General features: G+C 48.5%; 2 protein-coding genes across 2 annotated transcripts; one reads left to right on the forward strand and one right to left on the reverse strand.

Moving 5' to 3' along the window:
- Positions 1-768: 768 nt before the first annotated feature.
- On the reverse strand, positions 769-8,099 carry LOC103181456 (trypsin-3-like). The gene is made up of 5 exons (XM_042343790.1): positions 8,039-8,099; positions 6,868-7,015; positions 5,880-6,021; positions 4,631-4,897; positions 769-918 (listed from the first exon to the last, which is right to left on the reverse strand). Exons 1-5 carry the CDS (start codon positions 8,097-8,099, stop codon positions 769-771), a joined length of 768 nt encoding a protein of 255 aa, XP_042199724.1.
- Positions 8,100-10,710: 2,611 nt separating this feature from the next.
- On the forward strand, positions 10,711-13,754 carry LOC103181457 (trypsin-like). Its single transcript, XM_007897930.1, has 5 exons — positions 10,711-10,768; positions 11,075-11,225; positions 11,484-11,622; positions 12,989-13,249; positions 13,605-13,754. Exons 1-5 carry the CDS (start codon positions 10,711-10,713, stop codon positions 13,752-13,754), a joined length of 759 nt encoding a protein of 252 aa, XP_007896121.1.
- Positions 13,755-14,997: the final 1,243 nt, after the last annotated feature.

The raw sequence follows: 14,997 nt of genomic DNA on the forward strand, positions 1-14,997 counted from the left end.
AGGTATAAGCCCACTGCCTTAGCATTTTGGTCTCAGTTTGGAAGCCGGTTCAGCGCGGTTCTCTTTAAAGAAAGTTTGCTGACAAAATAAACAGTCACTGTAACCTGCCAAGCACTTTGAGACGTCCTCCCGATGTGAAAGGCGCTGTGGTCAAATATGAGGCTTATTATCATTAATCAGCGGCTTCCATGTTAAGAGTGAAGTTGAAACTCCAGCCCCTGTCGATAGCAATTGGCCTCATTAGCAGCAATAGCTTAGCCTCTTAGGCCCGACTTCCAAGTGAACGTTTCTGAAAGAAGTTGTTTCTGTAACGCTCAACAAAAGAGCCTCCTGAAGATTAAATGTCTCCAGTTATCACCTCCCTGTTTTGTGAAATCCGAGAGCACTGCACTACGCATTGAAAAGAGACTTAGCTGCTGGTTAGGGAACTATCCGAATATCTATTCACAACCAACACACATTCAGCCACGGTGAGCGAGCGGGTGAGCGAGAGGTATGGCTCACTTGATGAAGGCGGCACAAAAGGTTTGAAAAAGTTTTGAAAAGTTTCACAACCTGACACTGGGAGATTCGAGGAGGAATTCTAAAATGTGAACCTTGGTGGTTCTCCAACACCTAATCTCAGTTGAAGGTGGAGGGGCTTTCTTTCCTCGTCCCTCTCCCCCCCCCTTCCCCCCTTCCTCCCCCCCATCCCACCTCGGACTTTTAATAGAACGTACGGGAAAAGAGCCCGGCTTGTGTTGAGGGAATGAGGAGTGAGGAGGTGCTTTAAGATTGAAAGATGGTCCAATCGATCCACTTGCGGAATTTCGCCACGGCAGTGTACACTCCTGGGTAGTGAATCTCTGCACAGTTATTGCCCCAGGATACCACGCCGTACAGCCGGCCTTGACATATAAGCGGCCCTCCGGAATCACCCTGTTAAATGAACAATGTCCCATTCAATAAAATCTCTTGCATTCGATAATGCTCATTTCTTTCCCCCCCCTTTTTTAAAATTGGTCAGATACACTCGGAAACCCATCGCCGTGTTTTACTAGGAGGAACTGTAGGTCAGTGGTTCGATTCTCGGGCAGGGCGAACCATTGGGCAAGTTTCCTTGCTCCGCACACCTCTGTTTACCCAGCAATAAGCAGGAACCTGGTTGTTCATCGATTGGCGGATTACTTTTCCAGGGATAGTAATCCCTTCAAAAAATATACAATAATGATAAATAATTTGGTCTTTCTATCCATGACTGTTTGTGCGCAATTGGCTGCCGCGATTCACCCACAAAATATACAGTCAATTCACTTTACAGTATATTCTGTGAAGTGCTTTGAGATGTCTCGAAGATGTGAAAGGCGCTGTATCAAATGCAAGAATTATTATTATTAGAACATAGGAATAGGAGTAGGCCATTCAGCCCCTCGAGCCTGTTCTGCCACGCTACAAGGTCATGACTGATCTGTACATCAACTCCAATTACCCACCCTTGCCCCATATCCCTTGATACCTTAACCTAACCAATGTTCCAGATTTACACTACTCTTTGTGTGAAAAATGAGTCTCCAAACCAGAATGAGAGTTCCACACTGCACGCCATCTACACACAGAAATTTCCCCATCTGCATTCTCTCTCCCGCCACTGGAGAGATACACCTTGCTCATCAAATTCTGTAAAGTGCTAGGTTTGCAAGTAGGACTGAGGTTTGCAAAGAACCCAAGAGTATAAGTTGGGTGGTAACTGCTGGAGTCTAACCAGCTAAGCTGACAAGCTTCCCGCTGCTTGTCCGGGTAGGAACACAATATCTGTTAGGGCTTTGACTTGCCGAGTTATCAGGAGCTGCACATCAGGAATTTGACCTCACAGGCTAGGCTGACAGAGTCTAGACACAATTACATTGGCTTGAATGAGGAAGGACCACTTGATCTCATCCTTCCGGAATCCCCGCCTTATAATCTTGCCAGTGTCCAATATCCTGGCATCAACCACCCTTCCTGGCAGCAATAACAACAAATTACATTTACACAATGCCTTTCACATCGAGAGGATCTCCCAAGGCGCTGGACAATCAGGGATTTGGATCCAAGGCTGGGGGTTGGGATCAGGAGGGGTGGAGGGTGACTGAAAACACAGTCGAAGAGGAGGGTCTTGAGATGTGTCTTGAAGGAGGCAACGGAGGGAGCGAGGTTGAAGGGACTGTGGAATGGAGTTCCAAAGGGTGGGCAAAGAGGCTGCCTGACCACCGATAGTGGGGCAGACTGGGCAGGGGACTTGGAACAGGCTGGAGCCAGTTGAGCAGAGAGGTCAATATGGCAACGCGTTCCAGCTACTGATTATCCTCTGGGTATAGAAAAACTTTACCTAGAGGTACCTGCCCTGAAATTGCCCTTCGCAACTCTAACCCCACCGCCTCTTGCTCTCCTGTGTTGGCGAAAGCTATCAGTCACCAGTGGCTCCGTGTGATTCACAATGTGGCTGATCAGGTTAGTCGGAAGTGGGTTACTGTTATGAAATGTTGACACGTAAACTACACCCAAACTCAACAAAACAAAGCATTACGAAGCACGGTATCAAATACACTGAGCTCCTATACTCATTAAAAGGTTCATTTAAAGACGTAGTCATCCAACATTAGATGTATGTTATTACCTTTCACAATGAGATTCAATAATGGGAGCGGGGGCTGGCTCTCCTCACTTTCCTTCTGTGCCTGTGTCACAGCCCTAACGAGGTTATTTACTTACTTCATAAGTTCGCGGGATTCAATATCTGAAATGCCTCAAAGTAATTAATGTCACGTGCCTTGACTTTTTTCTTCCCCTGTAGTTATAGCACCTAGCAAACTGCCACGTACTGTACAGCCACACAACAACGACAACAACTTGCATTTGTAGAGCGCCCCTCACGTAGGGTAGAGTCCCAGAGCGCTTGAACGGTGAACGTTCATTCAGGTGAGCGAGTGGTTAATCTGAAGGAGTGTGGGCTGGATTCTCCCATCACTTTTTTTGTTAGAGTCAGGAGATCTTTAATGTCCACTTAAAACCACGCTGTGATTTAACGTCTCAATTCAAAGGATGGCGTCTCTCTGACAATGCAATGCTTTTTCCCTCACCCTCCCCCTCCATGCCCGGACACTGTGCTTCTAGTGACAACCCTAGACTGGGTGGTCTTGGAACCCACAATCTTGTGACCTAGAGGTGAGAGCCACTAGCGACTGAGCCAAATACCAGCTGCCTTGTCTCTTGTCTTGAGTCCCATTTGAAACCATCCTTTTCTTTCCAAGGTCATGGAATGAGTTATCGCTTCCCAGCTCTTTCCTCTCGCAAAATTCCCTCCATGAACCCCTCCAATCTGTTTTGTCCTGCTCACAGCACAGAGACAGACCCGGTCAAGGTGACAAACGACATTCTGTCCACCTGTGACCAGGACTCTCTCTGTCTCCTTGTCCTTCTCGACATCTCGGCTGCATTCGATACCGTCGACCACTCTATTCTTCTCCACCGCCTCTCCCTCTCACCTCATGCATGGGGTCAATTTCCACATGTATACGGATGACACCCAACTCTATTTCACCACCTCCACCCTCGACTCCAGGACCACTGATGTCAATGTCCTGGACGGGAGCCAACTTCTTCCAATTCAATGTTGGCAAGACAGAGGCCCTCCTTTTTGGATCCTCACCTCAGGCACTGACAGTATCAACAATAAGATTGCAACAAGATTACATTTGTATAGCGCCTTTCACATCGGGAGGATGTCGGGAGCTGACAGTATCACTGTTCATGGTTGCACTCTACACCTCACTGAGCCTTGGTGTCCTGTTCGACATTTGTGCCATGACCAATTCTGCCTTTCCCCCACCTCCGCAATATTGCCCGCCTCTGCCACTGCCTCTCACCGCAGGCCGCTAAGACCCTTATCCACGCTTTCATCACTTCCCGGCTTGACTATGCCAACTGCCTGCTCGCTCGACTTCCCAACTCTTCCCTCGCAAGCTGCAGATCATTCAGAACTCTGCAACTTGTGTCTTCTCCAGCACCAGGCTCCGCAAACCAATCACCCCCATCCTTGCCCGGCTTCACTGGCTCCCTATCCCTCAGAGAGTACAAAACCCTCTTTCTCATCTTCAAAGCGCTCCATGGTCTTGCTCTCTCCTACTTCTGCGAACTCCTAACCCCATATCAGCCTGTTCGCTCCCTCCGCTCGGCGGACACTGGCTTGCTCCAAGTCGCCCACATTTTCGCCCCACCACTGGGGGCTGGGCCTTCAGCATCTCTACCCCCACACTCTGGATTGAGTGACTACATTTTGTTTTTTTCAGGAGGGATTATTACCCCAGGACAAGCGACCTGCCAATTGACTAACAACTGGCCTACCTTACTCCTAGGCAAACAGAGGCGTGAGTTTGGAGTAAGGAAAGTTGCCTAAGGTTTCACCCTGACCTGGAGATTAAGGTGGCGGCGGGGGGTTTGATTGTTGGGTTTACCAATGTATTTGCAGATTATAAAACAGTTTATAGCCTTGCCCCCACCCAGCCCCACCGCCCCCCCACACCCAGCCCTACCGCACCCACCGCCCCCCCCACCCCCCTCCTAGCCCCCATCGCCCCCCATGCGAGTGAGTGTACAGTAATGAGTCAGGTACCCGACAAGCATCTTTGCCCCCGGACCAGAAGCCGGCACAGATCATGTTGCGGGTGAGTTTCCCGCTGTAGGACTGGCTGCCATTACACCAGGACGTGTCCACGATGGGCACCCTCACCGCTCGGAGCTGGGCCGGCAAGCGCCCGCCCTTGGAGTTGGTCAATCCCCAGCCGGACACTCGGCAACTCGTTCCCGGGGTCAGGAACGCCGCTCTGCGAGGCAGGGCCACGATCCCAACAAAGTAGTTCAGGTAGGCCATGCGTGACAGCTGGGGGAGGAGACAGGAGACATCTTGTAGCTTTAGAATAATCATCATCATAATAATAACCCTTGCACTTGACACAGCGCCTTATCACGCCGTCGAGTCGCCTCAAAGCGCTTCACAGGATGCACCGTAAAGTGGAGTGACTGTGCACAGTGTGGGCGAAACGCGGCAGCCAGTTTGCGCACGGCAGCGTCCCACAAACAGCCGTGCAGCGAACGACTAATTTTTATTTAGGGGGATTGTTGGCCAGGACACCGAGGGAAAGAGAGAAACTCCATCTCTTTGAATAGCGCCATCGGGATTTTTAACATGGGCCTGAACAGTCAGATGGCGACCTCGGTTTAACATCTCAGCTGAAGGTGCTGTCACTCACCTGGATGTCAGGTGAATGAAAATTAATGGAACCTATGCTATAGGTGGAACCTCTCTCTCTCTCTCTCTCTCTCTCTCGTTCTCTAAAATATAATTGTTACTGTAATAAGTATATCTTGGATGAGCAACAAAATGTACATCATTCAATGGAACACAGATTGGTTCTATTACCTTTCGGCTGCAATAACGTGAAATATCCATTGGGGTCTAAATTGCGCTATTTCTTAATAGATTTCTTAATAAGAGAAGGACGCTGCTTGGGTAGCGATGCCTCCCTCAGCGTGTTTGGTGCCTCGGAAGGTTAGATGGGCACACATTTCTTAATAGGAAATCTGTTAAGAAATAGCGCAAAAAAGACTCCGATCGTCTCTGAAAGTCTAAACTGAATCACGTACACGACTACTTTGAGACGTCTTGAAGACGTGATAAGGCGCTATATCAAATGTAAGGATTATTATTATTACAATTGCTGTGTGCAGGAGCAAAGGCATTGTACAGCAAAAACGGCTGTAAAGGCCCTGTTAATCGATCGTCGTGCTGAGAACAAGTTACGTTTATGTCGCGCCCCTCACGGAGGGTAGCGTCCCAGAGAGCTTAGAACACAGCCACTTACCTTAATAAGCATGATATCGCCATTTTTGGTTGTGAGGTTGTACTGCGGGTGGGATATTAGCTTCAGGGGATAGAATACCTGCTCCGTGCCTTCCCGTCTGAACAGCGAGTGCTCTCCCACCACAATCTGCATGTGGGCAGCCCTGTAGTAACACATGGGGTGGTTGGGGGGGTGAGAGGATGAGGTGAGAGTTAGAGGGAATAACACACACACAGTTTATAGGAACATAGGAACAGTCAATCCACAACTGTTTGTGGGACACTGCCGTGAGCAATTGGCTGCTGCGTTTCCCCACAAAACATGCAGTCAATTCACTTTACAGTAGATACGAAGTGCTTTGAAACGTCTGGAAGATGTAATAAGATGCTATATCTAATGCAAGGATTATTTAATATAACAGGAGTAGGCCATTCAGCCCCTTGAGCCTGTTCCGCCATTCTATAAGAGCACGGCTGATCTGTACCTCAACTCAGTTTGTACAAATTAGTATGAAAGACATCCAAGTCCTCTCTCTCACATATATATATACACACACACACAGTCCGTCTGTCTCTCTCTCTCTCATATACACATGCAGAGGAACGTAACCAGGAGGAGGCCATTCAGCCCATACAGCTTGTTCTAGATCATGGCTGATCTGCAGCTCAACTCCAATGACCCGCCCCTTGCCCCGTATCCCTTGATCCCCTGACCTAACAAACATCTATCCACCTCAGTCTTGAAAATGGGAATGGACACAGCATCCCCAGCCTTTTAGGGAGGGAGAGAGAGTTCCAGATTTTCTACTGTGTGTGTGAAAAACTGCCTCCTGATTTCACTCCTAAATGGTCTAGCTCGAATTTAAAGATTATGCCCCTTGTTCTGGGTTTCTCTCCTCCCCCCCCACCCCCCAACACCGCCCACCCAAGGAAGTATGTTTAGAACCACACTCCCCCCCAGATTTCTAAGCCCCCCCAAAAAAATTCAATGAAAAAAAAATTTGACGAACCTAATGCGGCAGTGGGCGGCCGTCAGAACCCATCTCCGTCGGATCAGGGAACCCCCGCAGTAATGGAAGCCCCCCCGTCTCTGCAGCGACACCTGGTATTTAACAGAGTGATGGGACACAGAGTAGCCCCCGATAATGCGGGCCTGGCCTTGGGGAGAGGGAGGATAACGTCAGTTAGAGGACAATAATTCCTTCAAAAAAAGATTATGGTAACTTGGTCACTCAACCCACGACTGTCTGTGGGGACGCTGCTGTGCGCAATTGGCTGTCGCGATTCGCCCACAAAATAAACAGTCAATTCACTTTGCAGTATATCCTGTGAAGCGCTTTGAGATGTCTCGAAGGCGCTCTATCAAATGCAAGGATGTGCAGGCGACCGGCAGGAAGGCGAACTGGATGGACCTCTGGCTTTTTTTCCATCTGGCATTTCTTATGTTATGTAAAGCACGGGCTGGTTAGAGGACAGACCCGCCCGCAGTGAAATTAAATGAATAAAGTGCTGCATTTCTGCGGTGGCTGTAACCATCACGGTGCTTGTTTTGCAGAGAGTCCCATAGCGTAGTGGTTAGTGCGCTCGCGTAGCAAGCGAGGGGACCCGGGCGGGGAGAAACCTTAGGCACGTTTCAATGTGATCCAATGCCCTCCGGACACTGGCTCAGACCACAACCTCCAGACATCAGTGACCAAGTCTAGATCTACGCATTTACTGTTTAGAAATTTCCATTGTTAATCTCGCAATTTAACTGATTCTCCCTATATCAACCCCACAAAACCCTCTCCCTTCCTTCTGCCTCGCTCCCTCCCTCCCTTCCTCCCTCCCTCCTTTCCCCCAACGCATACTGACCATTCCCTGCACCCAACTTATGACTGCCAAACAGTTTTCCCTAAGGAAATTAAACCGAAAGGTAAAACGCATCGCATCGGGCTTCCTTTGTGAGAGCGGCGGTCACACGAAATAGCGGGAGGAAGCACTCTGAGGAAATTTACGCGTTCCTGAAATGCGATCGGTCAAGTGGCACACGGCAAGGGAGAGAGGGAAAGAGAAGAGTGAGAGAGAGAGTTAGAGAGAGAGAGAGGGGAGCGAGGAGAGGAGAGGAGGACACTTTTCTTTTTAAACTGACTCGTAAGACAAATCCCAAAAGAAAGCTGAGCGCTCTTCACCCCGGCTTACCTTGATCGGCAGAGGCTTTTAGGACGAATAGCAAAAGGCTGTAGATGGTGGAGAGGTTCATTCTCATTCCATTCCCCAGAAAGAAAGAGAGAGAGAGAGAGAAGGAGAGCGAGAGTTGGAGCAGTCTCTCAGGCAGCACAAACGGCTCACTGAGAGAAACACCTCCTGTCTCCGGTGACTGTTGCTTCCTGGATCTTTCAGCGGCAACAGTGAACACTGACACTTGGCCTCGGTGAGCAGTGGAAAGCCAGAGTGCGGGGAGAGGGGAGAGAGAATGCGTTGGGTTATATTGGGTACCAGCGCCCTATCACACCTCATAGCGTTTCACAAGAATTTACGGTGAAATGCAGTGACTGTGTTCTCTGTAGGTGAAAACACACAGCATCGTGCCACAGAGTAAGCAACTGAATCAATCTCGGGGATTGTTGACCGGGAGAGAGAAACTCTTCTCTTTCTTCCAAATAGTACCAAAGGATCTTTAACGTCCACCTGAACAACCAGACGATACTTTGTCTTAACATCTCATCCAAAAGACGGCACCTCCGACACTACAGCATTCTCCCCCACCACCCCCCCTCCCGCTCCGGCACTGCGCCAGAATGTCAGCCTAGAATGTGAGTTCAAGGTCCCGATGTGGGACTCGAACCCACAACCTTCTCACTCAGAGGTGAGGGTTCTGCCAACTGAACCAGGCTGACACAATACAATATGGTACAGTTTACGTATACGGGCAGTGCCTTTTACGTCAGGAGGACATCCCAAAGTGCTTGGCTGGGGCTGTGCACAAGAGCTGAGGGTTGGGAGCTGGGAAAGATGGCCGTAAGCACTGAAATACGCCACCAACAAAACCCGTTGACACCGAAAAACACCACGACCGAAAAACAGTCTCACGCCAATATGGCAACAAAACTTTCTGCTCTGATCATTAGCCATTCTCCTCCCCGATCCCGAAGGGCATCCAGTTTGGAAATGGCGGAAATTTCCCCTTCACAACATCTGCGTTTCATAGCCCAGACAATGAACTGAGCAGAAAATAGCCCAGAACACGTCAGCAAATCCATCGTCCATTATAGCACCCGATTGTTATAGAGAGATCACAATGGAGCGCGGGTCTGATCATTAACAACCGATGATAAAGGCAGTAACTCAAGAATGACTTTATCAAGCAGCTATTATATTTTATCTTCCTCCATGGTGGGTAAGTACTGTACACGTAGCAGGGTTACCTTGGCAATGCACTGGCTAATATTACTGTCATATATAAGCGGAGTGAGCATTAAGCATGGCCATTTATAACATAACAGCAAACCCAAAAACAGGTCAGGGGAGAGGCCAGCGATCAATCCGTGCTGAAGGTAGGACTATTTGTCTGTTATTCCGCCCCGGATAAAGTGGTCTGAAATAGATGTTAATCCGTGTATAGTGTTATGATCAAACTATAATCTGTGCATTTGATACAGCTCCTTTCACGTCAAAAGGACATCTCAAAGTGTTTCGCAGGGTTTGACTGTCACAGCGCAGCCCTTGTGTGTTTCGTGCTTGTGTTACACTGCTCCACACTGGGGGCACAGGTAGTGTGTTCGATGTTGAGGGCACAGTGCTGGAAATGTATCGCAGTCCAAGCTGGGATTCAGCAGGATGTGTACTGGGCAGAGCGTGAAACTCAGCCGCTGTCCAGAAAGGAGGAGTTGTTCTTGTTTTTAGACAGCTTGACGAGTGCTTTTATTCTGATTGCTGTCAGTAATAATAATAATCCTTGCATTCGATGTGCATTTGTGGGGATGGGGAGACAGGACCTCGGTTTAACTCTTCATCCACAAAATAATAATAATCCTTGCATTTGATATAGAGCTTTTCACGTCGGGAGGACGTCCCAAAGGCGCTTCACAGAACACACTATAAAGTGAATTGACTGTATATTTGTGGGCGAACGCGGCAGCCAATTGCGCACAGCAATGTCCCACAAACAGTTGTAGATTGAAAATGACCAATTTATTATTGTTTTGTTTTGGAGGGATTATTATTAGGCTCTGTGTGGAGTAAGGAAACTTGCCCAAGGTTTCGCCCTCTGCCTGGAATTGAACTCAGGTCTCTCGCTTGCAAAGAGAGACCTAACCACTGAGCTACAGGACTCCACAAGAGCTCTGACCCGGGGCTTGATCCCCTGAAACCCACTGACGTGAGAGTGCTCAGGCTGAGCCAATTTGCTCTTTCATCCTGACTCAGTCAGTAGCACTCTCTCCTCCCACAGAAGGTTGTGGGGGTGGGGGTGAGAGGGGAGTTAGGGGGGAGAGGGGGGGTGACGAGACATTGAACCGAGCCCTCCATTTGTGCCCTGTTCAGGTAGATCCCACAGTGCTGTAGGAAAAGAGAAGGGAGTTTCTCTCTCTCTCTCTTGCCCAGTGTCCTGCCCAACAATCCCCCAGATAAAATCATCTCCTTCATGGCCATTTGTGGGTCATTCCTGTGTGCAGCGTGGCTGCCGTGTTTGCCTCCAAAAACACACAGTGACTACACTTAACAGTAAGTCCCGGGAACCGCTTTAAAACATCCTCCTGAAAGGTGCCATATCAAGTACTATAGTTGGAATTTTAGCTGAATTCAAACAAAGTTTTGCAGTGACAATGCCATAAGAACCTACTTTATTCTGTTTCTCTCACAGAGATCGAGGGATGGGAGTTCTGGTACGCGCCAGACTGCTCTTCCTGCTGTCTCTGTCCATGGCACAAGGTAACTTGAGAGCCTCTGTAATCTCATCATCTCCTGTCCTCAACCTAATTTTTTTCCTTGGTCTTTCTTTCTTCTCTGTTTGTCCTTATAAACTGCTCCCTTCCAATCCCCCAGTTCTGATGAAAAGTCATCGACCTGAAACCACTTTCCTCTCTCCATAGATGCTGCCTGACCTGCTGAGTGTTCCCAACCACTTCTGTTTTTGTAATAATCCTTGCATGTGATACAGTGCCTTATCGGGTCTCGAAGCGCTTCACAGAATATACTGTAAAGTGTAGTGGCTGTGTGTTTTGTTCCTCTCTCCAGCAGCCTTGGACGACAGGATCATCGGTGGCTACTTCGTGACTCCGCATGCCATCCCCTACCAAGTCTCCCTGAGAGGACTAAGAGGACATTACTGCAGTGGGACCTTAATCCACCCGTCCTGGGTGCTGTCGGCAGCACATTGTTTCAGGTCGTGAGTTCAGTAAATTGGATACAGATTGCGAGTGCAGAGCATCGCTGCCTTATACACCATCACTCCCCCCCTCTTTCTCTCGCTCCCTCTCCCCCTCTCTCTCTTGCTCCTTCCCTCTCCATCACTCTCTCTTCCTCTCGCTTGCTTCCTCTCCATCGCTCTCTCTCTATCCCTATTGCTCTTTCCCCCACTCCCTTCTATCCCTCCCTCTCTCTATCCCTCTCGTTCAACCCTTCTCTATCACTCGCTCGCCCCCAGGAGGAATATGGAGGTGGTTGCTGGCGAGCACACTTTGTACAAGTCGGGGGAGAACGAGCAGAGGTTCAGGGTTGTGAGGATCATCGTTTACCCCTATTACGACCCCTCCACCTTCAACCACGACATCATGCTTCTGAAGGTAGGCTCGCATAGAGGACAGCAGCGACGATGGTCTGAGAGTGGAGTCCTGTAGCTTAGTGGTTAGACCACTCGCCTTGTAAGTGAGAGGACTTGGGTTCGATTCCCGGACAGGGCAAAACTTTGCCTCCTTCAAGACGTGCCTTTGATCACCCTCTTTCCATCCCTGCCCTCCACCCTCCCCGATCCTGAACCCAGCTCGGGTCCGAAACACTGATGGTCCAGCGCCTTGGGAGGTCCTCCTGACTTGAAAGGCGCTATACACATGTAATTTTATTGTTGTGGTTAGGCAAGTTTCCTTACTCCACTTGCCTCTGTTTACCCAGCAGTAAGTAGAAACCCGGCTGTTAGTCGATTGGCAGATCCCTTTTCCGGGGGGTAATCATCCCGCCCCCAAAAAATAATAATAATTTGGTCACTCAATCCACGATTGTTTGTGGGACAGCAGTGGGATGTTGTGCGCTACCCTGCATGAGGGGTGCTGTATAAATGCAAGTTGTTGTTGTCATAATAATAACAACCTTGCATTTGATACAGGGCTTTATCACGTCGATGAGAGGTCTCAAAGTGCTTCACTGTTGAGTGGAGTGACAGTGTAATTCAAGATCCTCATCCTCACCTACAAGGCCATTCACGGCCTTGCTCCCTCCTACCTCTCTGACCTACTACCCCCCTACCTACCTGCCCGTACCCTCCGTTCCTCTGGCTCCGGTCTGCTCCACATTCCCCGCCCCAACCGCCCTACCATCGGTGGCCGAGCCTTCAGCCTCTCAGCCCCGAGGCTCTGGAACTCTATCCCCCAGTGCCTTCGCCGCTTCCTCCCTTTCCTCCTTCAAGGCCGGTCTCAAGACCTTTCTTTTCGACCGTGCCTTCAGCTCCCTCTCGACTCTCTCCTCGCTCCCTCCCTTCCCTCCCCTCACCCTGATCTTTTCCCCCCTGCTCGGGTCCCGACACAACTGTCCAGTGCCTTGGGACGTCCTCCCGACGTGAAAGGTGCTCTATAAATGAAATCTTGTTGTTGTTGTAATTTGTGGGTGCAACGCAGCAGCCAATTGGACATAGTTGTTGTTGTTAATCAGTCATTCCCTGCAATGGCTGTTGGTGGGACCTCGCGGGTGAGAGCTGGTTATAGATTGTCTCCTAGATTATCAGAGATTTACGATGTTTGGCCCATCAAATCCCTGACTGTCAAGCATCTTGGGACGTCCTCCTGACTTGAAAAGCGCTGTACAAATGTAATTTTGTATTGTATTTTGTATTGTCTCGAGTCTGCACTGGCTCTCGGAGCAAACTGTCCACTCAACCCAACTACCTGGCGCTATCCACACACGTAACAAGAAGTTAACTTTGTTTTTTCACTGAATCAGCTGGACGGATCGGTGGTGCTGAACGCCTTCATTCAACCCGCCGTGATGCCAACCACCCGTCACATCGTGGCCTCGTACACCATGTGCACCGTCTCTGGCTGGGGCCTCACCAGCCTCAGCAGTTACCGTCTCTCCAACGTGCTCAAGGCTGTGAAGGTCCCAATCGTCCCCAGGTACAAGTGCAATGCCGCCTCCTCGTATGCTGGTAAAGTCACCCACAACATGCTGTGTGCGGGGAGCAGAGGCAAAGACTCCTGTCAGGTGAGGCCCACAACTACCATGTTCATCCACCCCCACCTCAGGAGATGCTGTCCTTTGGACATGGTGTTAATATACCCACGTCCCATCTGCCTGTTCGGGTGGGCATTCAGGATCCTATTGAAAATGAGAAGGGAGACTCTCTCTCTCTCTTGGTGTCTCGGCCAACAATCCCCCAAAATAAAATTGGTCGTTTACACCACTGCTGTTTGCGGAACATCTCTATGCTCAAGTGGTGGTTTGCTTACAAAACACACAGTCACTACACTTCACTAGTAACATCTCTGAGACATCTTCCTGACACGAAAGGCGCCGTACTGAACGTAAGGAATATTATAATCATTGTTATCTTTTGCAGGGAGATTCTGGAGGGCCTTTGGTATGTAATGGAATTCTTGAAGGAATCGTGTCCTGGGGGATCAGCTGTGCACATTATAAGTATCCTGGCATTTACACCAAAGTAACCAATTATTATAAGTGGATAGGCAGAAAAATACGGAAATGTTGAACCAGCGAGGACTGCTTGCCACTCGCCAGTGTAGGATTCCCAATACGGTACCCATGACTCACTTAGACTTTTCACTTGCTTATATTAGTCATAAAAACAAGTACAGTAATGCTCAATAAAGATGTGTAACTATCCTAACTTACTGTGTGTTTAGATCATGAATTGGTTGTTCCACTGTTATTAAATATCGCTCCCCCTTACTCAACACTCTCTATAAGTCACCAATGATAATCGACCTCTCGCTTCCCGCAAGGGACGGGGAAACATCCACATTCACAGACAAATCTCCCACTCCCCTCTGTAAACCAACGAAGCTAAGACAAGTGCGATTTGGATTCAATACTTGTCAGCAGTTTACAAAAATAAGGGCAAATGTTTAAAAAAAAGGGAATTTACCCACAAAATCTCAGGTGTCTCTGTTTAAATGATCCTAGCCTCAACACCCTACCTGCCAATTCTGTTCCAGTCGTTCTTTACCCTCTGGGTAAAAGAAAATACTTCCTGGTTTCTGCTCTGAAATTACCCCTTGTAAACTCTAGACCCGCGTCCTCTTGTTCTATTGTCTTGGTGCGTCATCAAGTGTTGTTCTGCGCTTTACTGTGCAGTATCTCCTGTGGGGAGTTAGGGAACATTCAGTATAAACAATTACAAACATGCATCTAATGTCTTGCTCCTCACAAGACGATTGTTTGCCCAGGATTGGTCAAAAAAGTTTATTCCCCCTCCTCACCCCCTCCTCTCTCCCGCCTCTTTCAATTTTGGATGAGTTTACGAGCAATTAAATGTTAATAAATGCACCCACCAGGTGCAATCAATTGTTTTCTGCCTGTAATTTTCTCATGTTTGCATTGCTGTAGTTTAATTAAAACTTGCAATATTAGTGTTCGAAGAGGGGAAATCTTCTATATTTATATAAATGTGTTTTTTTTTATTTCGTTTCATTCTTTGCGTGAATTCAAATCTGGCCCGAGAGCGAAATGGGTCTCATATCTGCCTACAGAATAAGTCACCAATGATAAATTAGCGTTTTGAACCACGAGTTACTACTAATAAAGTTGTTTCTCTTTGTCCCCAATTGAAATCTATGTCTTTGCTACCAAAGACCAACACAATTAAGATGTAATGTAGCGCCATCCTGTGTCGAGGCAGACAATTGCCAACCTATGGTCAAGACATTGTTTCGCCCACAAAAGTCGATCCATTTTACAATATATCCTGCGAAACACTTACAGACACCTCAATG

This window comes from Callorhinchus milii, unplaced genomic scaffold (assembly GCF_018977255.1).
Source record: "Callorhinchus milii isolate IMCB2004 unplaced genomic scaffold, IMCB_Cmil_1.0 Scaffold24, whole genome shotgun sequence".
Taxonomy (NCBI): domain Eukaryota; kingdom Metazoa; phylum Chordata; class Chondrichthyes; order Chimaeriformes; family Callorhinchidae; genus Callorhinchus; species Callorhinchus milii.